This window comes from Phragmites australis, chromosome 17 (genome assembly GCF_958298935.1).
Source record: "Phragmites australis chromosome 17, lpPhrAust1.1, whole genome shotgun sequence".
NCBI lineage: Eukaryota > Viridiplantae > Streptophyta > Magnoliopsida > Poales > Poaceae > Phragmites > Phragmites australis.
In genome coordinates, this window is record NC_084937.1 from 25342936 (window position 1) to 25367864 (window position 24929).

Consider the following 24929-nt stretch of genomic DNA (forward strand, 5'->3'; position numbering starts at 1 on the left):
TTTCTATCGTATCGTGACTTCATCAAGCGCCGGTTATGCCATGTGCGGAAAAGAGCACATCTGGCATATATGTATACCGGGAGTGATGATGTTATTAGGGAGAGCTATCTAGGTAACATCACAACAGCTTCCATGGTGCTCTTTGTTTATTCGTGCGGTGTATTAAGTATCCCTCTTATCCAGATCTCTCTGACGAGTCCATCGAGTCACGGGTCAAATTCCTCATGGTGGCAACCCCGAGGAAGGATGATCTGCCGCAAGGCACTCCTCCAATGTGCGACCTCTCTCCGTCGAAGAGGGCTTGGCTCAAATTAGTATGTTTGGCCTTTTCTCAGAACTTTCATCTTCAAGTCTTCTCCTGGGTCATGGTTTCATAGTTTGCATCGTCGTAGGGTCTTCCCGAGATCGATGTCTTGCGTCTGATAATCGATGAGATCACGAAGACCGCCCGTGAAGTTGATCTTGCTGCCAGCATGCCTTCTCTGCTGCCCAATGCCGCTCCATCCAGCCACCCATTTGGTCATGATGTCGGCCCAACTGGTCGAGGAGGCGACCAGACTACTCAGAGTTAGGTAGTAGCTACAAGTGGTGGTTCTGTGGGCGGCACCGGTCTATAGAGGGTCGACCAACATCGCCCTGACCAGACTCGCTCCAACCAGGCGCGCCCTGACCAGACTGGCTCCGACCAGGCGTGCTCCGACCATAATACGTGCCCCGATTAGTCTCGCTCTAACCAGGCGTGCTCCGACCAGACCATGAGCGGTCAAGCCACCATCGACCTAGTGCCAACTCAGAGGGGGAAGAGACCGGTGAAGGAATTGTCTACCGTGAAGGCGCCCAAACGTGCTCGTGGGACATTGAGCCCCATCAGCTTGACTGCTGGGCTATCCTCCTCGACCAACTGACCCAGCGGCTTCACGAGATCCAGGCTCATGCTCAGCACTCCGTCACCATGGTAAATTTTTTGATTAGGTGCAAATACTTCAAGTTTTCTTTCTTTTCTTGATTTTGTAAATATGTTATCGCCGTAGGTCCTCGACTCCACCCACGGCCTTGGTTGTATCTCCCCCACTAGCTCCACAACGACATGTTCCGGGCCCCCAGCCTGCAGCAGCTCTAACCTCGGGGGCATCGATCGTGGCTCCTTCTCCTACTAAGCTAGTTGTGGAGCCCATTTCAGCCTCCGACTTGCTCTCCCCGACCACCCGCTTCCCGACCTCTATCCGCAAGTTGACTGACGATAAGGAAGCGGCGGTCAGTAGGTGCGCTGAACTGGAGAGGTAGCTTGCTGAAGAAAAGGAGGCTCGGCTCGTGCTCCAACAAAATTGTGGTGAGCTCCAACAAGAAAAAACCACGCTTGCCGCCGAACACACCCAGCTTAGGGAGGACGAGAGCACCACTCATAACATTCTTTGAGATGCTTTGAAGGCATTCAAGGAGCCCCTAAGGAGCCTTGAGATGGAGATCATCGAGCCGAAGGACCCAGGCATAGCCCAAGCCTGGGCCTATGCCACCAAGGTTCTCTCGGAAAAGTTTTCCTATCTCCTAGGTATTCTGACAGCGAGGGGTGCCGAGGATGTGGTGTGGGCGGTGAGGGATACGACGGGGTATGTCCTCTTATGCTATCGTAGCTATGATCCCAACTTCAACCTCGACCTCATTCAGGAGGGGGTTGCAGCAGCCGGGCTCGTAGCCGAGGAGAGACTTCAGGAGGAGTGCCAAAGGGTAGTGGACTATGTGAGATCCATCTTCCGAGTGGACGCCACCGAGGAGTAAATATCAAACTGTAATTTAGTTTTTGTATTATGTTTGTATGAACATTTTGATTTCTCTGATGAGTTTTGTTGTTGCGACCCTGGTCGTAGAAGCCTTGAAATGACTGAAAATCCCTCCCGCTTTGAGCCCTTGACCAGACCTACCGACAACGCCCATGACCAGTGCCGGCTAGAAGAGATGCGACCAGAACTGGCCGTCTCACCTGCTCACCCTGAACCCCTGTCAACACTTATTGAAGATTTCATTGACATGTGTATTCGGGAAGCGACGATCGAGTGTGAGCTAGGATTTACGGTCGAGCGAGAGAATCTGCAGGGTGATCTTCAATGTGTGTCAGTCCTACCACCACTTAGCCATGTGTTAGCCCTAGGCTAGCCAGGTGAGACCCAATCGGTTGGCTTCTGTGTGATATGCGACCTGTTTTATTGACTAGCTTGTCGGAAGGAGCTGCTCACGGCACGAAGAGACCTAGAGCAGATGGTCAGAGAGAGCGACCAGCGGTGAGAATATTTCTATGATCGCCTCAGCTAAGCTTTTACACATTTCGACTCACTGCATGCGTCTGCTGGTGTTCATGTTCGCCTAACACCTGGAGGCACCGTGACTAGTCGCGTTGACTGGTTTTTGGCAGCCTCCGAGGAGGCGAGTGACCTCGAGAACAGGCTACGCATGACGGTGGGCGACCATTTGCTAGATGTTGGAGCCACCAACGCCTATCTTGCACTAGCTTGTGTCCACGAGCACCTCCCGGATATCGAACTCATCCTGGTATTCTCCGAAGGCTTTGCCAGTGCCACAAAGATCACCGGGAGTTCCATGAACTCGTAGGCTCATATCTGCCCACTGTTCGCTCCCTTCTTTGGTCTGTCTGGTTCGATCCACTTCCCTATGTTATTGGGTCTCATGTGTACTGAGTAGACTGTTTAGATCTAGCCCCTAGGAGATGCCCGGGTGGTTGCTTTGTAGTGAAAGGACCAGTATTCATGTAAAATTTCCCTGTGTTAAAGTGACGAGTAGGTTCAGGGTGCTCACTATCAAGGTTCCTGGCGCTTAGGATGGCCCTTAGCTTGACGAGCCCTTTAGGGGTGACCAGTGCTGGACCCGACTTAGGACTCGTGGCCACGTGGTCATCATCCCCCGGACACCCATTCCTTCAATACTGCGCGGGTAGCAATTTTGACTCACATCCCAACAAAATGATCAATTAGGTAGAGCCAATCAACATGTGTGGTCTTATGCATGTCCGTCTCTGATCATAGAAATCCTCACTACTTGATGACCACTACCGCTCTCGCGACCTGTTGGGATCCTAAAAATAGGCAATGACTCCTCGTCTGGTCGAGGAGTGGTCAGTACAAGAGAAGAAAAAAGTGGTCACCTGTTACGATCCTATAAGGTTTCCCCCGTTCTTGGTATCTGCCGGAAGTGGTCATTCTTTCTATTAGAAACATGAAGAGCGGAAGACCCTTTTTCCTATCCTCAAAATGATCCTGCCCAAAAGTCCACACACCTGATTAGTTTCAGGGTACCCTCTTACCTGCATGGGTTGTCCCGACACGGTGGGGGTCTCCAAACGCTCCCTGTTACTGAGGGAGGACGAGATCTTTCCTGCCGTGGGGTCTGCCATGGTTCTTGGCGATCGTGACCATCACCATCCCTACCAACGGATGTGGTTCTTGCCATCGCAAATTGGTGTCATGTCACGAGGGGGAGCCCCCCTGCATTTGTGCAGTGTGCTGGCCTTGGCGATGACGCTGCCAAAGACCACATCCTCTACGGTAGTTCCTCCAGGGGACATTGTGGTGGTTGGGGTTGTGTCAGAATGTCCCTGTGTCCGACGCCAGTATGGTTCCCCTCTAGGTGCATGGCCTGAGGATCATCGCCAGCACCCAGAACACGGGAGCCTCCACTGCCCTGCTCCACCCCCTGTTGCATGAACTGTCATGCAAACTTCCCGTTGAGCCTCAGAGCCTTAGGACTCCGATTAGGTTTTCATACCTAGGGCATACCGGGTTCATCTGGGTTGTACCGCATGATGAACATCTCGCGGTGACTGGAGTCCTTAGAACGGGACTCAGCGGTTATCGTGGATCTAGTCATGGGTAGGCCAATCTAATCTCCAACACTTAACGAAACGCAGAAACGCACCCTCTACCTAGTGCGCCAATTGTCCAGGATTAATCTCTAGCAATGATTTTAGGGTGTACGGGTCATGGGTGCGTGAACAATGCTTGCGGTGTGCATGTGTTCGTGATGAACTCATGAACACAGGGATTGTCCAGGTTCAGGCCTCCCTAAGGATAACAGCCCTACGTCCTGTGTATTTTGTTATTAGTGTTTGTGAACTGGTTATAGATGAGATTTTCTTGACCTTTCCTTCTCTGTCCTTTTACAGACCAGGTCCTCCTCTCTTTATATACCAGAGAGAATAAGACCTTACAAGTGGGCCCTTTACTGATGGCTCATACCTTAGCTAAATCTCCCACCCCTATGCTATTTAAAATGGGTGGCATGTGTGCCCCTTTTTGCTCTAATGAATTAGCTGAGCCCATCCCATCTATTGGATGCCTCCACGCTTACATCACCCTGGGCAGCCAGTGAGCCCCATCCCATCACCGGTCTCGCACGCACGCTTGTGAAGCAGTCTGACACGCCCGCGAGCCCATCCCATAACGTTTAATGCTACGGGATAGGGCATGGCACCATTGTGCCAACCATGACCTGTTTGCTAGGGAGTGCATAGGGAAGGAAAACACTTGAGTGAAATGCATTTAAGAAGAATATACTAGTTAGATATGTACCTGTCTCGCGACTAGCGAAGGCTAGTCGCGGGAATCCCTTATGTGGTAAGGGTCCTGATCGCGAAGATACAGACTGGTGCGGTGGGACCCTAGACCAGAAAAGAATCTTCTGCCAATTGTATTGGCCAGTGTGGACTCTCAGAACAGGGGACTCTCCTATTTTATACACTAACACGTTACTTATGTGTAGTTTATCCTGCAGGATTGTCCCGTTTCCTGGCTGCATCCTTGAGCATAGCTAGGATTTGGAAGCCGTCTTCTCCTTGCAAACAACAGCAATGTGTCCAAATCCATATAGACAAACACACTTATATAAGAACTCACTTCATCACAGAATCGTAAAGGTTTTAAAGTTCCAATCAATTTATCATAGAATTGTAAAGGTTAAAAAGTTCCAATCAATTCATATTACAAAATTACAAACTGCATGTGTCATCTAAGCAATGAGAGCAAACTTTACCTTTTCTTTTGCTCTGACATGATAAGTTATGAAGTGCTGGCAGATCATTGATGGTAACGAACAATATGATGTGCAAGGTAAAGTACTCTTGCTTGTACTGATCCCAAACATCGACATCTTCCGACCAGAGTTTCTTAAGATTATCGACTAAAGGCGTGACGTACACATCGATATCGTTGATAGGTTGTTTCAGTCCTAATATTAAGGTCAACAACATATTTCCACTTGCTACAAAGCTAAGGTGGAAGGTTGTAGATCGATAATACAACAGGCCATGTGCTATGTGAGGTTCTCATGTTACTAAATGGATTCATGACATCTGTGCTTATAGCAAACCTAATATTTATAGATTCTTCAGTCAGGTGCCACATCATTTCGTCATTCTTACGACCCTCCTTATACCAACGTACCAATTGGGTCTCCTTTCTATTGGCAAACAGTCACTTCAGACGAGAAATTATAGGGAAATAACACACCACCTTGCTAAGCGAGCCTTTACTTTTGTTGCTTTCATCCCTGTTGGAGGATGAACTCCATAAGCGGGGATCCGGAGGGACCCCCTTTGAGATTCGGTTGGGAGGATGATTCTGAATCACCTCGTACGTGAAATAAATGGGCGTAAATGAGATGTAAGTGGGAAATAAATGCTCTGCGGATTTTAGACAGGTTTGGGCCGCACAGAGCGTAATACCCTACTCCTGTATGTATGCTATAAATGCTCTGGGTAATGCCTCTCTGAGGATCTCTTGTGTTACAAGGATGTTTGTCTAAAACTAGAGCTTCGTGAGCTTGTCTCGGTCTTGAAGAAACCGTTGTCTTCTATGTGTCTCGATCTTCTCAGTTCAGTCTATCAATCTAGAGTTCTTGTTCTGTGCTCCTCCTCCCTTCTCCGGGGAGCCCGCCCCTCTTTTATACCCGTCGGGGCGGTTAGCGTGCCCAGAAAGGATGGTGCGAGTTCCAAGGCACCATAAATGAAAAGCAACCGTCATGGGCTGCAGCTTGATGTTACGGGGAGGGTTGAAAATGCGCCACCGTCCAGTCCTGTCGTCATCATCCCGCTTTTTAGAGGGTGCAGCGGGGAGGGCCCGCCGGGCAGCCACCGAGCAGCCCTGCGTGCCCGCCCGGTCAGAGCGAGCCTGACATAGCAGAGCGGCAGGCGATACGGCTTGAGCCCTGCGACGTTATCCTGAGGCGCGCCAGATGACGCGCGATGGGACCCGCCGCATTAAATATCCTCACGCCTCCCTGCCAGGCAGTGGCAGAGACTGACAGCAGGCGTGGGGGGAGTGGTTGGAAGTGATAGGCCACGCACCATCTTAAATGCAGCATCGAGCCTCTCACCAATTGACACCTCACCGCCGAGCCCCTGTGGGGACCACCGGCGAAGGACTTCTCAGGTCCTCGGGGAACTGTGAGTGCTCGGGGACTACTGTTCATAGCCCCGAGCACTCTCTCCCAGATATGCCCTTTCTTGGTCCTCGGAGAACTCGGGTACTCGAGGACCACTGTTCATAGCCCCGAGCACCCTCTCCTGGAACTTGGTCTTCTCGGGTCATCGGGGAACTCGGGTGCTCAAGGACCACTGTTCATGGCTCTGAGCATCCTCTCCCGGAACTTGGTCTTCTGGGGTCATCGGGGAACTCGGGTCCTCGGGGACCACTGTTCATAGCCCCAAGCACTCTCTCCCGGAACTTGGCCTTCTCGGACCTCGGGGAGATAATACCTAAGGGAGGGCGCCACGTGGCATTCTGCTGCCCTGGCCTCGGGACTCGGGGACCCCTGGTTCCTATGTCACCGATAATCCCCGTCACCACCATCATTTCTACGCTTATATTGATGGGTTCCACACACGGGGAATTTATCCATCTCTGCATAATCTCCAAGAAACAAGATACAATCATGCTTACATACATGTATTTTTTCTATTTCCAATCTTAAAGGACAAATTATCTTCTTTGTGTCATAGACGCCCTCGGACATCAGGTTTCCCTCCAGTAGCATGTCCCTTAGCAGATCCAACAATGCTTCAAAACTCTTGTCAGTCCAACCATGGATTGCCTTCAATTGTAGAAGCTTTAGGTCCCCAAATAGCCGCGTGTACTTCTCCTTACAGTTAGGATAATGTGGCGTCTTGGAATCTCGCATAAATTTCTGGAATTTAGCAAACTCGCCACTATTATATTCGTCGTGTCACTCGATATCCCGCACCATCTGGTCCACATTCTCCACAAAATCCTCGAGATCGTTATCATCGAAACCTAATATGTCCTCATCCATGAGGTCATGATCCATATCACGGGTGTAAGTCCTTGATCCACACTGTCAGCTTGGAGGTCCCAATCCATCTCTCCTTCATTAAGGCATTCCTCTCCATGTTTGTTCCAACATGTATAATTCTCTTTAAATCCACATATGACCAAGTGTGCATGAACATTATCTGGTTTCAAGAACTTCTTATCATTTCAGCAATCGTGACATGAATAATACATTGTTGTTTTACCATGATCTTTCATATCTCCGCCAAAACAGCACTCATGGAATACTTCACCCCACTCAGGTACTTTGGACAAGTCCGGGTATCAAGGTATATCTAACTCATGTCTGCTATCTACGATGTAAAAACATTCATTCTTTATTAACAATTATCTTAATTGCATGATTAAGCATGTGATTAAAAATTCCATATAATTACACTAGATCTATGGTATTTCACGGTAGATCAGGCAAACCCAATATCAAATCTAACATAAATATAACTCATTTGCACTAAGATTTTGGATAAAGATGCAAATTAGTCGATTACAACTCAAAGCATAAAAAAATCTACCAAATAGAGGTCAAAGGAGGATGAAAGGAGGAGATACAAACCTTCAAAGACCTTCAAATCAACAAGATATTAGAGTCTCTCTAGCGTAACCGAAGAAATTCGTCAAATTTATTGTGCGTGCAGTACTGTTGAGTTCTGTAATTGTTGGGCGCGCAAAGTAGCTAGTCAGCTCTTATAACAGAGCTAAATCATAAGTAACGGGTCATAAGATTACTCGTCACTTATTAGTTTCATAAATGATGGGTCGTAATATGACTCGTCACTTATGACCGACCTAGAGAGACCCATCACCTATGCCAAGTCATAAGTGACGGGTCGTAACATGACTCGTCACTTATGACTGCTGCAGGAAAACCTGTCACTTATAAGTCTTACGGTCCAGGGAGACCTAGTCATAAGTGACTAGTCGGTTATGATTAGTGCAGGGAGACCTGTTCATAAATGATGGGTGTAATTTTGACCCGTCAATAATGTGATAAGTGACGGGTAATATTATGACTTTTCACTGATGATATGTTAATATCCAATCCCGATCTGAGGCTATATAAGTAATGGGTCGTATAATGACTTGTCACAAAATTATGTTTTTTTTTCTTCTGTGTTTCAAGTATTGGAAATGAGTGTGCGCAATGTAGAGTGAACTTGGGTGAGATCTATTTTTCTTGTTTTAGTTGCCACCCCATCTGCGACGAGGCTATTTATCGACAGTGTAATTCTCCTCTTCTTAATTGAATGACAGAGATCTTATCCTTAGTTAAGAATAAATAAAACTAGAATTATTTTTAACGCAATAGAGATATAAAAAAATCATGCACATCGACTCGTATGTTCCTGGCCGTGAATCAGATTATGGGAGTTAAATTGGTGAATTTGTTAGTACCAAGCCTGATGCGAATCACCCGCCTCAAAACAAAAAGGAAAAGAAAAGGAAAAGAAGGAATAGCACAATATACTATTCTCTTGTCACCCAAATTGCACGGTCAACCTTCGTGGCTGCTGCTCTACCCGAACCCAGCCGGTGTCAAGCTCAAACCCAACCGTATCACCTCCGATTCCCACCCTTTATGCCCCGGGACGCTGATCTCCAAGCTCCGACGAGCGCTGCTGTTTTTGTCTCTTGTCGGATCCGCAGCAGAAACCGGGGAGCCACGCCTGCTTTTCTTATTCTTCTTCCTGCTCGCTTTCCCGTGCATGGGATAATGGGTAACTGAACAGTGAAGCACAAGCTTAGCATAGAATAATGTGGGGGAACCAGGGAAGAACCAAGAACGGCAGGATTTGGCGCAGATGTGGAGCTCACAGCCACAGGGTCGCATGCGTTGGCCGAAAGGGATGGGGTTTCGGTTGATTCCTTCCTTGGGATTGAATCAAATTGGGAGAGCTTGGTGTAGCACATCGATCGAGGAAGATGATGACTGGTAGGCTGGTACTAGTTGATTAGCACCTGATTTTAATTTGTCAGTATGATATGCTGGTTAAGCTAGATCCAACGTATTCTGCAGTAGTTGAGGGTAGTAGGACCAAGACTCATGAAGGGATATGCAGATCCTCTTAAAAAAATTGCTACAGCAGCTCATCGTTGATAAAATACATGTTCCCAGTGAAAAATGTATAGGTTTCTCATGAAATTTAATTTTTATTCAAAAGTTATCGCGGAATCCTTACATTCGAAACACAATATCCATTTTTCTTATGGAGTTAAGAAAAAAAATCCCCATAAAAAGTGACAACGCCTGAATTCGGTGAACCGAAGGCATGAACGGTAGGAACCTACTTAGGGAACTAGATCCTCTAACTTTATGGTAAAGTAAAAGCACGGTGATTTCATTCCACAGTAAGTCGTTAGATAACGGATAGATGGTGCAGACAGGGGATTTGGATCCCAATTCGAGATGGTCTCTCATGCAGCGGTCAAAGTTTGCTCAAACTTAGCAACTCTGATCAACGTGATAATTGATAAGTACAGTAATATTTTCTTCCCGACTCCGATATAATAAAAACCGAGGCTCTATTTGACAGGCAGGGATTTTAATTTGGTTTTACAATTTTTTTTGCTGGTAAAAAAATTTCGATCATTTTTTGTCTTCTATTTTATGGGTCTCACGTGTCACTGAAAAATCCAAAATTAGATATTTCATCCCCTCCAAAATTTGTGAAATTTCACCAAAATTTTAGCAAAACTTTAATCCATATTAGCAGAGCTCTAGCTGTCAGCTCACATCAGATCTTGAATTTGTATGTTAATATAAAGTAGTTTAAGTATTTATTTTTAAACTAAAATATAAACAAAACAACTCACCGAATATTTTTGATGTACCTACCGCTCTAGCTTCATAATTTTTTAAAGTTAAAATATCTAATTCTGAGAATTCTTCGAGCTAAAACAAACAAACAGATTATACAATCCAATCTCCAGATTATAAAAAACTAATAATCTATTTTCTACCAATCTATATAAATTATATAATTCAATTTTTACCATCTATAATTTACTAAGTGCTTTTCACGAACCAACCATATCAGTGAGGAGAGGAAGATTGCGACACGCAGGCAGATCGCGTGGCAGTGGCTTCGCTTGCACACATGTGCACGCCCCTCGTGAATGGAGATTTGGTCTCGGTGGTCCCACGGCGATATGTGGCTGCGGAGGTTCCACGTTCGCGTGTAACGGGCCGGGCCGCGGGATGCATGGTTCTTGCTTGGGCCTTGGAGTAGCGTCACCAGAACGGCGTAACGTCCTGTCAGACTAGAGAAAATAATTTCGGCAAATTTTCGTGGAAATTCGTAAGTTTGGTCCCCACAAAAAGACTTTTGATCTATTTTTTCAGTGTCCTATGGGTTTTATCGAAATATCATCCTCATTCAAGTTCCATCATTTCGACCAAATTATGTCTGAGAGTTTATGCATGAAAGTTCCATCAAATTTGAAATGAAGTTAGGTCATTTCGGTGGCTTTAAAGAAAAAAAAAAGTCAGAAGTAAGGGCCTATTTGGTTTGTGATCTTGGTTTGCCACAACTAAGATTAGATATATGCTAGAGTAGTTACGTGCCAATTTTATGATAAAATTGAGCTGTTTGGTTTATTGTCATGTTAAACTTAGTTATGATAAGTCTGAATGAGGCCACTATTTAGATTGCTGCCAGGGAAGGTTCCACAAGTTTAACAAATATATGTGGCAAGTGTTTGATCCATGGCCAAACTTGAGTATATTCACCTCAATATATGAAGTGATAAGGTTACCACTTAAAGTAAGTACATAGCATGTGGACACAGCATTGACAGCGCAGGGTTGTATCTAGTGCTCACATTTTAGTTTCAGCAAAGCTAGGAATAGAATAATAAAATCTGCACTGAGTTGTTGCAACAAAATCCTACTTCGTTTCTACCTTTTCGATTAGCCAGAGAAAGAAATCATGAACGTTGATAGAGCTTTTACTAACATTGCTACAATATATGAATGAGATTATTCTTGTTTTATGCATCAGCTGAAGCATTCTCTATCATGCATCAAACAGAAGCCAAGACCTATCTATGTTCTACCATTCTTATGTGCATCTCTACAGTCTACATATTCACAAGCTATGAAGAGAACTCTTTACAGCCCTATCTGAATGAAATTCTCCAGCTGAAGCCTTCAAATTTGAGAGAAAACAAGACCCTGTCTTTTGACCAGCATCAGCTAAAAAGAATTTTCCTACAACATGAACATATTCCCTACAGTTAGTGATGAACTAATGTATTGTTTAATTAGTCTATAATGTGAATTACTACCTTTTGGTATTTTTAAACTAGTGGAGCAACTTAGAGCATCTTGAAGGGCATGAGAATCATGTACTAATCCCTCCTATCCAGCAAGAATATAGATAAATCACAAGTTAAAATCAATAGTTGCAAGGACATTCTTAGTTGGAATGGACTTTCTACCACTAAACCTATCATGCATGTGTGTAGGGACAAATGCTGGTATATGAGTACCATCCAAGGCTCCTATGCAATCCTAAGAAAGATAAATAATGTTTCATTAGACTAACACACCAAGTACCATCCAAGGCTCCTATGCAATCCTAAGAAAGATAAATAATGTTTCATTAGACTAACACACCACTCACCTAAATTTGAGCTGGCTAAAAGAGTTTCATGATTATTGTACCTCAAAGTAAGGATGAAACCTATCTGGATTACTTGTGATCTTTGGATGTGTGTCAATGGTTCTGATGTATATGAGTTCTCTAGCAAGCAGCCCGAGTGCATCTAGAACGGCATTGAAGTACCTACTAACTGTCTCACCCAATCAAATTAACTTAAAATGAACAGCTCTGTTAGACCATTTTTGACCTACAACATGTATAAACATAGCAATTTGTTCTTCCACTATGACATTTAATGATGTCCATCAAAAGACCACGTGAACTGATATTTCTACAAAGCCTACGAAAAACTGACTTTTGCATGTGCAACTCATAAATACAATGGGCTTCAATTCCATTATATAAATGTTGTAGCTGTGTTTCTCGTGAAATATCTCTACGCAATATGGGGCCATATGTAACACCTTCTCACTCCCTCTTTAGCATTTCAATCAAATACGAGTAACTAACTAGGCACAAGGCAAGAGCAGTGACCAACCTTTTCCTCCACATGTAGTAGTGATAAGCATGTCATTAAACATAATCATGCATCATGAGCATCATATTTATTTGTTAAGTATTGTTGAGCATTTGTCATTTCTAATAGTGCTTGATAATTTCTATGTATTTTTGAAAATACCTGACGTAAAAGTTCTTTAGTTTAACCTCCGCTTATGCGTTATAGGTCGAAATCCTTTCATTTAAGTAGCAAGTCCTAGTCTCTTTCTATGCTCTAATTTGTGAGGCCTGAGTCCTTTTAGAAAGGTTTCCTCTTATTTTGTAATCGTGTCATAAAAATTCGTATAATTTTTGGAGCTTAAGTCACTTCATTTGGACTAATAGAAAGGGGAGAGAAGGAATCAAATTTCCAGAAAATACTTGCCTCTCTTGTATGTGGGACCCACCTAACTGGCTGGCCCTACCACCTTCACCTTCCTCTCTTTGGGCTGCAGCAGCCCCACTCCTCCCTCATTCTCTCCCTCCCTCACGCCCAAACCAGCAGAGAGGACAACTGCTCCTTCTTCCTCCTCTGTCTCAAACTCTCTCTTCTCTCCTTAAGAATCTGCCCTAAGGAAGCTAAATGAAGGTATGCATGTTATACCATTACATCCCCCTCCTCCTTAGCTTCCAAGCCATCCAAGTTTTTGCTGCATGCATGGAGATTTGAAGGATTGGCAACCAATTTCGTCGCACCTCTCTTTTTTGAAATTTTTAGCATCTTGTTCATCTCTTCTCTGAGCTTCTTCCATCAATTTCTTTCCCACCCGGAGGTTCACCTGAAGACTTCAGAACCCAAAGGGTCCAAGTTCAACCTGGAGGTTCTGGGTGATCCTAACTAAAAATACTCAAGGACCCATACCCGAAGGTTCACACAAAGACTCTGGAACCCGGAGGGTCCGAGTTCAACCCGGAGCATCCGGATTGTACTGTTTATCAGATGTTTTTCTTTTTTTACTTTACCGATAGATTGTAAATTTTATAATTAATTCATACAAACTTCAAAAATCATGAAACTAGTTTAGTTAGCTTTTTATGAGTATTAAATACATGTTAAAATTTTATAACTCAAGAAAATACTTTTTGATAGTTAGTTAATTAATTAATTATGTTTAAGCTTAATTAAATCATAGTTAATTAATACCATATCCTAAAATTATGAAACCACTTAGAAAACTCATGTTTTGATCAGTATTATCTAGGAAAAATATACTTTGCTATGAAATATTGTTTAAATTGTTGAAGTTCATTTAACCTTGATATCTAGTTTAGTTACTATCCTTTTTGATAGCCCTTAAATAAATTATTTATACCATGAGCATATGTGCTTCAATTCGAGTGTTTCTTATTGCATTATATTCATTATCCAGTACCACATCCTCATTAAAATTTATAGTATTTTTTATAGCATCTCTTTTATGCTCATCATTGCATGCGTTCTTCTTAGTGAACGAAGGACTGGATGGTGACGCGGACGTGATCGAAGATTGTTTCCTCTTCTTATGAAGCTGATCAACAAAGCAAGTATCTAACCATTTTCATCCTATTACTTTGGATCATATATTGTATCAATTGATAAGTTATGTTTTATGTATATTTGCATATCAACGAGTCTTATATCGGGTTTTAGGTTAGATCCTATTTGCTGCATTACTTTCCATTGATATTGTTTATCGTTTGATACTTTTTAACCTAAGTTGTTCATGTCATATAATTATCTAACTTAAAAAGAATGTGTTATGCTTAGCATGGTATAGGTCCTCGGTAGAAGTCGAGCGGTGGTTCGGCTATCGTTCGCGAGCTTATGTCTTACTTTATATCACAAAGATAATGATAATGGAGGATGATGTAAGTTAGTGAGGATGATCCGAGATTCGGCGGGCAATAGGAATGGCTTGAGAAGGGAGTCTCGGATGTTATAGGCCTGCTTGAATTAATTAAGTATTGTCTGTTGTTGCAGTTGTTTTTAACACTTGTCCGTACTTACCACGTATCCTTATATGGGACGGATGAGCCGAATACCTTATGTAGCTGTGATCTTTTGACGTGTTAGTCTCGGGTGTCATCGGCATAATAGGCTTAGAAGGGATATCTAGTTTGCTCTGTGAGTAGTTCTAGATGACCTCCGCATGCTGAGGCACATGTTCAAACAATTGGGGTTTATTTGGGAAATATTGACATAAGCACCCCTTGTGTGGACCTGTGTGGTCACGCAAGCCGTATGTTCCTCAAGTCGTATGGGTAATGGAGTACCCCTGCAGGGTGTAAATCAATTTGAATTGCCGTGCTTTTGGTTATGAGCACACTTCTGTCCATTTGCATTGATCATAGAGTTCCAGTTGTGTCTATGATTGTATGTTGGAAAATGTATGGTCATGTTATTGAAGTTTTGATAGTTCAAGTTATAATTATGGTATGGTAATGATCTCAGCATAGAATGTTATTTATGGTTATGTGTAGATGCTTAAACATGAGTCGAAATTACTCTTGCATATGAAATTCACTTAACCTTGTGGTTTGAGTCCTTACTAATTATCCAAATTGCATTCTTTTTGGAGTGAGGCTATTTATAAGTGCCTATTATGGATTAAATCTTACGAGTACCTTCGTACTCATGTGTTTCATTTGCTATTCTGGTAAGGAATGTTAAGTCTTTAGCTACTTTACGCTCGTCGATGTTGGCGACGAGCAGAAGTAGTATCATTCTACTCAAGTGTTGTTATTTTGGGGTGGCAACCTTAGGGTAATGGTGCTACCCATCTTTTATCGTTATGTAACTCTTTCCACTCCGTAGCTACTCTAACAATGTTCGATTTATATTTTAGTTGTAAAGTTAATCTACTTAAAGACTTGTAACTTAATTTAATTACTTGCTCTTTATTATATCTTGTGATGATGTGCTTGTTGTAAAGGTGTGTATTCTGATCTTGAGCACAAAACACATGCTGGGACTATTGGAGTGATATTATGGTTAATCATGTAGTAATGATTACACAAATAATCGACTTAATAATTAATTAATATATTATTTGGACGGTTCCTCACAATAGCAAGCATTCTATCAGCTCATCTAATCATCAGATACTTAGCATTCACCACTTAGCTACACATTTTTATGCATAACAAAGTGATGCATCTATGAACAATTAAGATAAATTAACAAGTAGTACATATTTACCTTAGAGGCACAACGATTTTACAACTGAAATAGATACAATAACTATGAGAACACAGATATGTAAGGCCAACATAGATGAATCATTACAATCTACAATGTAGTAGTCACAAATTTAAAGATGGACCAAACAATCCCTATTTAATAGTTCTTTGAAGCATTCGTACAATCACTGAATTAGCATTGCTGGGATAGTTTAGGGAGACAATAACCTGTGTAACTACAAATTGCAACCACTTGTGAATTGGTCAAGAAGATTGCCCCGTATTTGAATGCGTTGTAAGATGACAGGGATTCAGGGAGCAAGAACATAGCGAGATGCTAAATGCTAGTTATCAATCAACACAACACCTAGAGTAAAATGCTAACTATTTTTCTATGATAGTTATCTATCAAATAAGGCACTGGATCCTACTCCCTATGATTTTTTTCTGTGATCTTCTCCTGAATTGATTAAGATGGCAAATAAGATCTTACAAGTGTATGAAAATGGCTCTGAAGTCTGAACCCGTAGAGTAGATCTCTTTACGAATGGCCGGTCAACATACTCGGGCGACCGATCGGCGTACACTGGCAGCCAGCAGGCGCACACGGGCGGGCGAACGGCCGATTGTCATTGCACACAGACTAACAGTGATGAATCCAAGGTCGGCGGCTAACCCCAGCCCCGCCGCTCACCTAAGCCCCACAGCCCCGACTGCGAGCACTCTTCACTGGCTTCTCTACTATCGTAGAGTGAGGTGCGCCTATGCACCAGGCGGGTGAGGAGCACACCGGGTGAGGTGGCGAATGGGGCACCCCAACGGTGAAGAAAGGATAAGATCAGGAGTTGTCCAAGAGCGGTGGAGAAATATCCAGACGTCCGTTCGCACCACCGAGAGGTACTCGCGTCAAGAGTGCACACCATTTTTTTCCTAAGCGGTAATCGTAGCGCGAACTTCGGCGTGGTGCCGAACCAGTGGCGAACGATTTGTTCGCCAAACATTCGGTGGGAAACACTGTGGCGAACCTCTCTAAACACGTCTAACATTGTTTGGCACGCAACAGTGCGACAACGAAGCAAGCATATGTCTAACTCGATATGACACACCTAACTTGTGATGTGTCAAATTGTGAACGCCAACCAAATAGGCCCTTAGAGACTCCCTCGCGTACTCGTAGATGTCAATTTATAGATCTAGGTTTACAGTAAGATAATTGTTTTGGATTGACATAGATATTTTTTCGAGTATTTTGATTGGACTTTGAAAATTGCACAACTAGATTTATTTTAAAAAATAGTTTAATAATACAACAACCTTGCTATATTTTACACGTATCTTTATACTAATAATGTTTGCTCAATATAGCACGTCTTTGACTGTGTTGCTGTCAAAACGATAACCGGAGGGAGCAAGAAAATAGCAATGAAAGAGAAATCGGAAGAGCGTGCCCCAGCCACGAGGGCACTTGTCTTCCTTGCTTCCAGTGGCTTCCGCCGTTATAAATAGTTCCGAGCTCTCACTCCCGCATGCTAAACTTGCTACACCCACACGCCTCCCCAGTCAACACCTTGCCTCCCTCGCTTCCCTTATCTGTACAGTCCCCGACACACCACTGGCTGATCCCGGTCCCTGACTCCCCCCCCCCCCTTCTTCATCCTCCCGCTCGATCAGTTTCACATTCCACCGCGGCCAATCCGATTCCGTTCTGCTCCTCCGTGCTACGGGAGTTGTACTCCACTACTTGCTTGGATTTTTTGCGTAGAGAGAGAGAGAGAGAGAGAGAGAGAGAGAGAGAGAGAGAGAGAGAGAGAGAGAGGTGGAATTAACTGGGGAGAGAGGTGGAATTAACTGGGGAGGTGAGGTGGGTGATGTACGGCGCGACGGTGCCCAAGGACCTCAACCTGCCAGCCGTCCAGCCGCAGCCAGCCTCCGGCGTGCGGACGCCGGCGCCGCAGATGAGCACCCCGGGCCTGCTGCGGTACAGGTCGGCGCCGAGCACGCTGCTCGGCGAGGTGATGTGTGGGGATCAGGACTTCCCTTCGGCGGAAGCCGTCGCCGCGGGGCACCGCCCGGACACGGCCGCGGACGCGGCCCTCGCCCGCTTCCTGGCTAGCCACCACTCCGAGATCCGGGATTGCAAGCCTCCCCGCCCCGCCGCGGCAGCTCACTTCCTCGAGGACGCCGCGTCCATGGCCTCACAGCAGCAGCTCGTGTACCAGTCGCAGCAGCAGCAGCAGCATATGGCCGCCATGGAGGGGCTCTACCACACCGTCAGCTCCGGCGGCATGGAGCCCGCCGTTGCCGCCGGCAACAGCCTCCTCCGTCAGAGCAGCTCCCCCGCCGGCTTCCTCAACCATTTGAACATGGACAGCGGTAATTGGTGCTTCCTCCTGTACCATTCTTGGTTCTCCCGAAGTAGTATATCAAACCAATCATGAGCTAGCTAGCTAGCCAGCTAGCTTTCCATTTCCGGAAGTGATCGAGGCGCGCGCAATTAATGCGCCGCCGCTTGCAGGATACGGGAATATGCTCCGGGCAGGCATGGGCGACGGATTCAGGAACGGCGACGCGCGGCTCAAGGGGCAGCTAAGCTTCTCGTCCCGGCAGGGCTCGGTGATGTCGCAGATCTCGGAGATGGGCAGCGAGGAGCTCGACGGCGGCAGCAGCCCCGAGGCCGGCAGCAACGGTGCGCGCGGCTACAGCGGCGTCCCCAGGTACCCGATGGGCGGCTCGTCCGGCTGGGACGAGCCGTCGCCGACGTCCGGCGTGAAGCGCCCCCGCCACCCGGCCGGCTCCGACCGCACCGCCCACGCACCCCAGAACGGGCAGCAGCTGGCGCCTCAGCTCAGCCTGCCCAGCGGCAACGGCAACCCCTCGGCGGAGATGGTGGCGATCGAGAAGTTCCTGCAGTTCCAGGACGCCGTCCCCTGCAAGATCCGCGCCAAGCGCGGCTGCGCCACCCACCCCCGCAGCATCGCCGAGCGGGTACGTCGCACAGCCCAACACCCCGCCCTCCATCTCTTTGAGCTCGATCAAGACATCCATGTCGTCATCATTGTCTGAAATCTGACGGCGCGCCCGCGCAGATGAGGAGGACGCGCATCAGCGAGCGGATACGGAAGCTGCAGGAGCTCGTGCCCAACATGGAAAAGGTAACCGAAGAAAACCCCAAGATCGATAGCCCGATACACGGCCGGCGACGCCTGTGCCGGCTTAGCTAATCGACCTGACCTGTTACGTTTGGTTTTCTTCCTCGCTGCAGCAAACCAACACGGCTGACATGTTGGACCTGGCCGTCGACTACATCAAGGATCTTCAGAAGCAGGTCAAGGTATGCACACATCGTCACATCCAATTCCAAACCGTTCTTTTCAACAAAGATTTTTGATAGTCACTTGAATGCACACGATTGATTACGGGGTCGTCCTGAGCAATCAGAAATGCTTCGATAATGTAAGATTTGCCCTATGGTTGAGGGCAGGGGTAACTTTGATTAGGCCTATCCAAACTACACCTTGTAATTAATGAATTAAGAATTAACTAAGCAGGTGCATGCAGATTATTGGTGTTCACCGGCAGTCATATAAAAAAAAAATTGTCAAACCGTTAGATTTTAAGTTGTATTTTTTATGTTCAAGTTTTCTTTAACGAATCGGACACCTAAATCCGATTCTCTGGGTATTGACAAGTAGTAGTCTGGAACTTCAAAATCACCGATTTTCTTCTTGTTCATTCCAGGTGTTTAACGACAGCCGCGCTACTTGCACCTGCTCCGCCGGCAAGCTGCAGAACCAGTTCACCAGTTAAGTCGCCGGCGTCACGGTGCAGTGCACCAGTGCACCATGCCCGCAAGGCCCGGAGAAGCATCTGCACCGGCACCTCTTCTTTTTTTTCTTTTGGTCCTTGTAAGCAGCTGAAGTGCCTGTGTACTTACCAGCCAGCATGATTTGAGGAGGCAGAGTGATGGAGATGAGATCTGGTTTGTACATGCAGGCCACTGACGAGAAGGCCCCCGCCTAATACGTAGGCCCTACATGTCAGTGATAGTTGCGAGGTTGATCAGTTGGTTCTTACAAAGCATCGGAGGTGAAAATCAGAAATGTACAGGCCTTGTCTTGTCTCCGTTACACGTGCGTGCATGCATGCAGCAGGATGCAACTGTCTGTCTGTCTGCAATCTGCATTGCATATTTGCATTTCCCTCTATGGTAAGAAAAAGGCTGCAGCGTTATTTAACACTATCCTGTTCGTCGTCATCTTGCACCGGCATCATCGTCCTCTGTCTCGCCCGCGTCCAAAAAAGAATTTCTCCCAGAATAATCATCTTCTTTTCATTTCCTTTACTCACAGGTTACTCATCTTCATCTTCACCTTCACCTCCTCATTCTCTTTTTCTTCTCATTCCTCTTACTCTCTCCGCTTTCAATTTTCAATGGAGTTCTAACAAATAAGGGTTAGCAGTGACGGAGGCATGATTAAATTTAAAGTATGATAGAGTCGGTATCATAAACAATAATATATGATATAGAATCAAAATAATTCACATAATAATAAAATTATATGACACTAAATATAATCATCCGGCACAATCCACATACAAATATGATAAAATGATATTAGGGAGCTGATAAATATCTCACTACACAAATACTCCATATTACACGACAATAATAATGCCTCAAGAGTCTACGCCACATGGGTCAGCAAAATCGGGCCATGGAGAGGGCCATAGCTCATATTGGTGCCTCTGCCTCTGCCACTGGGGCTGGAGCGCCCCCCCCCCTCCCTCCACCCCTGCCCAGGTAGTATTGCTGCAGCTGTTATGGGGCCTAGGTTTCGCGACGTACATTTTCAAGTATTTTACACAACCAATACTTACAGTATCTGTTTGGGCTTTTAGCACGCAGGGATTAGTTTGAGATTTCTGAGTTGAGAGCGGACCTGGCAGACAGGTTCCGTGAACAACAGAGGACCAGTACAAATCGTTCTGACTGTGTTGTCGTCTCCTCTTCTGCCGCCGCAGCAAACACGCCCATCCGAATCTCAAAAGCCACGGGCGCTTTTGTTTCTTCTTCCAGCGGAGCGGAGCCGGAGACTCGGCGTGGATCTGGGCGCGGAGCTTCTTTGCTTTCTTTGGTAGTCATCGTGCAAAGTGAAGTACGGTCTCAGAGTGCTGAATTGCTGCTGGTTACTTTTGGAGAGGGTATATGATATTGGAGGGAGTACTGTGAGAAAGAAAATGGAAATAAAAGCTGATGGATCGTGGACACCAAAAGACAACATGATATGTACACACCAGGATATTGGAGGTAGTACGGCGAGACAGAGGTCAGAGGTGATATCACGCACGTCACAAACATCCAAACACGGATCCAAATGGCACCAGCAGTATCAACAAACTTCCGTTGTGTTCCGTGGATTGGGAAGAAAAAATAGTATGATATCAATAATATCGATGTTAATATAAAAGAAGAGAGTTGATTTTATTTATAAAGAAAATTGACCTCAGAAATCTTTACAAATGATTGATTGATTCAGAACCACCGATACGCAACAGGCAAAGTGCACAACACTCGAAAACAACACACGCGGAGTCCACCAACGGATCATCGTTACTAAGCTTGTCGCACGCTACAACGAAGCAGCATCGACTTCTCAAAACGGACCTCAGCCTCCGACTAGATGTCCTCGCGCCCCTATCCACAACCACGACTGTCATTGTTGCCAAGCTCGTCGGATGCCCTGACGCAGCAACTTTGACCTCTGCCAAAGAGCAGAGGTCTTGCCGACAACTTGTCCCTTTCGAGGCCCGGAGCGGTCACAATCGTCATAATCGTCATCAAAGTAAGCACTCATCATGACTAAGACATCGGCCACCAGAAATATAACGTGGGATCCTCCAAAGTGACGCCTCAAGGGAGGAAAACGACACCTCAAGCGTCGCCATCGCCCCGTCCAAACACAAACATGGTTTTCACCCGAGAGATCTCACAACGAGGAAGGAGGGTCACCTTCGACAAACCCCTCCAAGGAGGAATCAGCCCCGAGAGCGTCGCTATTGTTAACCTAGGCCAAACGTCGGGCAAGGCTTTTGCTTGTGGATGTATGGGTTATCCTAGCGTTGAAATTTATATCAAAATAATAAATAAAAAATCATAAAATATGAGAGAGCATGTGGGTTCACCCTCTCATACGAAAGTTGCATTTCCCCAGCTTTGTTACACCGTCGTCACCGGCCGGCATAGCACGCCGTCAGCCACACGGCCCGGGTGCTGCAATTATCGTGGCTTGGCCAGCACCAACTCATGAGATGTTGTAGCCCGGGTGCGATCGCGGGAGATCATAATCCTCCTCGATCGGCTGGAACATCTGGACGAGTCGCAACAACCAGATCTTCCTCGCGTGGCGTGCACCCGCCATCCACACGGGCGATCACGGTGGCCTCTGCGAAAAGCTGCCACGCGCCGAGCTCGCCTCCCCTCGTGCCCGCCGATGCGGTGGGCGGAAGCGAGCCACCGCGGAGGAGCCCGCCGACCGCACCGCACGGCCGCGGCGTGCTCCAAATCATTTGCCGTTTAGGCTTAGCGCCGATCGAGAGCGTGGGCTTCCCGGACCACGCACGGCCGCGCGCGCGCGATGCAGCCGTGCAGGGGATCGAGCGGCACGACCTCGCTCGCCTCTCTCCACGGCTTTAGTTGATGCTTGGAAGCTTCAGTTGCAGACCATCTTTGCTAATGCAGGGAGATGATTCACACATTGAGAGTTCTCAAGCATCACCTGATGTCTTGTCTCATGGATGAACTGCGAACAGATGATTTATCATCGAACGGCCTTTCAGACTGCTTGAGACGAACCAGATCCACTGAAGCATAAAGGTTGTACGGAAACGGTTTCGGTACTCTTTTTGTCGTGAACTGGCTCTGGTACAAGAATCTCACATTGCCTACCAGTCGTACGAAATCATGAGGAGTTGAAATACGTTCGGTCCGAGTCGGAGGAGTTGAAACGCACAAAGAGATAGGAAATCATGAGCGTGCCACAACAGGTGGGCAGGATGACTGAGAAAACCACTGCAACAGCAACAGTGGAGGCCAGTTAAAAGTTGGCTCATCCCCACTGCATTCCGGCAGCAAAGTTGCCACGGCCACCACCGCACCACCAACATTCCAAGATGCAATGCGCTGCGCCAGTCGTGACAGCTTAAACAGCAGCAGCACAAGAGCTGGCCACATGAAGATACCTCGGGCCTGCCGGGTTTGATTGGGGAAAAAGGAAACTGCGGCACAGATCTGGGATGGAACAGCTCGTCCAGTGAAGCACCCGAGCGCAACGGATCATGGCGGTTCAGCCAGGCGCAGGTGATGCTGCGCCTGCAAAATCGCCAATAATGCCTCCACTACCATGGGGATTCTGCATGTGAAAAGGTCGAGGCTTCAGGCCACGTATGGAGAAAACTTCTACTTTGATGCCGCGTCACGCCAGCCGCACTTGCACCTGCATCATGATAGAGCCAAAGAGGTCATCTTTCAGAATGGCATGAACAGAAAAGAACGACCTTTGTAAGTAAAACATGAAAGAGAGGGTACTATACTGATACTCAACTGTGACAGAAACAAGAAGCAATCAAAGATGTCTATAGAAGATTTTGAAAGCCTGAACTTTAAACAATAGAGTTCTTCCTGTCCACTAGGCTCTCTGAAGTCTAGGTTTCAGAAAGCATTATAGCTTATTCAGAGATAAGGCTATCAGTTGGTAGTATTGTGACAAAAAAATCTGATCAACTGGATTTTGGAAACCTGGTAGAGAACTAGGTAAGGGTAAAAGAAGGCAAAAGATGCAGTCCAGCACAAGCTGATTCAGGGATCCACTACCATCCACCATTTGAGCTATATGACCTTCACACTGTTCAGGCATCATTTCACCTTACCCTTTTGTGGAAAATCTCTCTACTTGTTCTTCCCACAGCCCCCTACTCACTGGTGGAGTACAATCACGGAATATTCATCCATCATGAGGACTTCTTTAAAATTGCCTGCTGACAATCAGAAAATGGCCATCTTTGTCCTGATCTGACAATATGCAGCTACCTGACTTAGAAGGATAATTGACATAACTGAGCACAAAAATCAAATAATAAGTTACTACTCAATACTGCAGTTCCGATCATGAGCCACATGAATCACATTCATAGACCAAAAGCGGGAGAAAAAGAGATATCAAAGTGCGCCTCGAAGGAAATAAAGTAAAAAAGGGCTATACTTTGGGGAATCAGATGAAACGAAGTCTCTGAATCTTCCTATACAAGCATCCATAAAGGTTACAGAGGTTTGAGATGCTCTTATGATTAATCCATATATTGCCTTTTTCTGCGTGTGGATGGATGGACTACTGTGCAGTGCGGAGTGCTGACTTTTACAAATTTAGATCATTCTCAAAATCTGTTTAACGACTTCCATAGAAAACCTTATATCAAGATAGGGAGCTGTCAAACTGGCCTGACAATGAGATGTCTTCATTTGCACTGGGGCTGAAAAATTAGATTTTTCTTTTTCTTTTTATGCCTTCTGGCTTGCTATCTTTTGGGCTCCGGTTGGACCTAAGCATTGCAGGAATAAGCAGTCCAATTTCCTGCAAACAACTTCAAGCCTAAGTTGATGTCGCTTGCCTTTGCAGTATTAATCTGCATTTGGAGAACTCGGGATATGACTTGCTTCCATTGAAATTGATTACTGATCCTAGTGGAGGTGTCTTTCTGTGTGTGGATGGATGAACTATTTCATAGGTGGCGAATGTCAAGAAGTTAGTGAGATGAGCTCAACCAGATGATTTTTTAGGAGGTATAGTTCATTTGTTGTGATGAAATAGCTTCCTTTAAAATAAACTGGGAGCAATGATCTAAAAAATGCACAATATTCAAAACCATGCTCAACTGCTCATAGACAAAAGAGACATCATTAAAGTAAAGGTTACTATTCATTGTGAAATATCCTACTTGAATGATTGAATCTTGCTACACAGAGCTTAAGATTCAAATTTTTCCAAGTTGCAGGTCCAGTTACCTAGATTAAGAAAAATACTAAATCGAAGCAAGGGTAAGCTCGTATTCCCCTTGATCACGTCAGATATTCTGCTTCAATTAATAGTTGGAACAGAAATACTAGCCACGAAAATAGAATAAGGCATGATAATATATAAGAGTAAGGAGTGCTCGTTTCATAACAGCTGATTTTTCCTGCACAAACCACTCTAGCCCTGATCTTTTAAACTCAAATCATACCACT

At 45.6% G+C, this 24929-nt stretch overlaps 1 protein-coding gene across 1 annotated transcript; it reads left to right on the forward strand.

The window, feature by feature from the left end:
* Positions 1-17131: 17131 nt before the first annotated feature.
* On the forward strand, positions 17132-19887 carry LOC133897452 (transcription factor bHLH130-like). Its single transcript, XM_062338185.1, has 5 exons — positions 17132-18022; positions 18165-18634; positions 18736-18801; positions 18912-18980; positions 19388-19887. The coding sequence occupies exons 1-5, from the start codon at positions 17518-17520 to the stop codon at positions 19454-19456; spliced, it is 1179 nt and encodes a 392-aa protein (XP_062194169.1). The 5' UTR covers positions 17132-17517; the 3' UTR covers positions 19457-19887.
* Positions 19888-24929: the final 5042 nt, after the last annotated feature.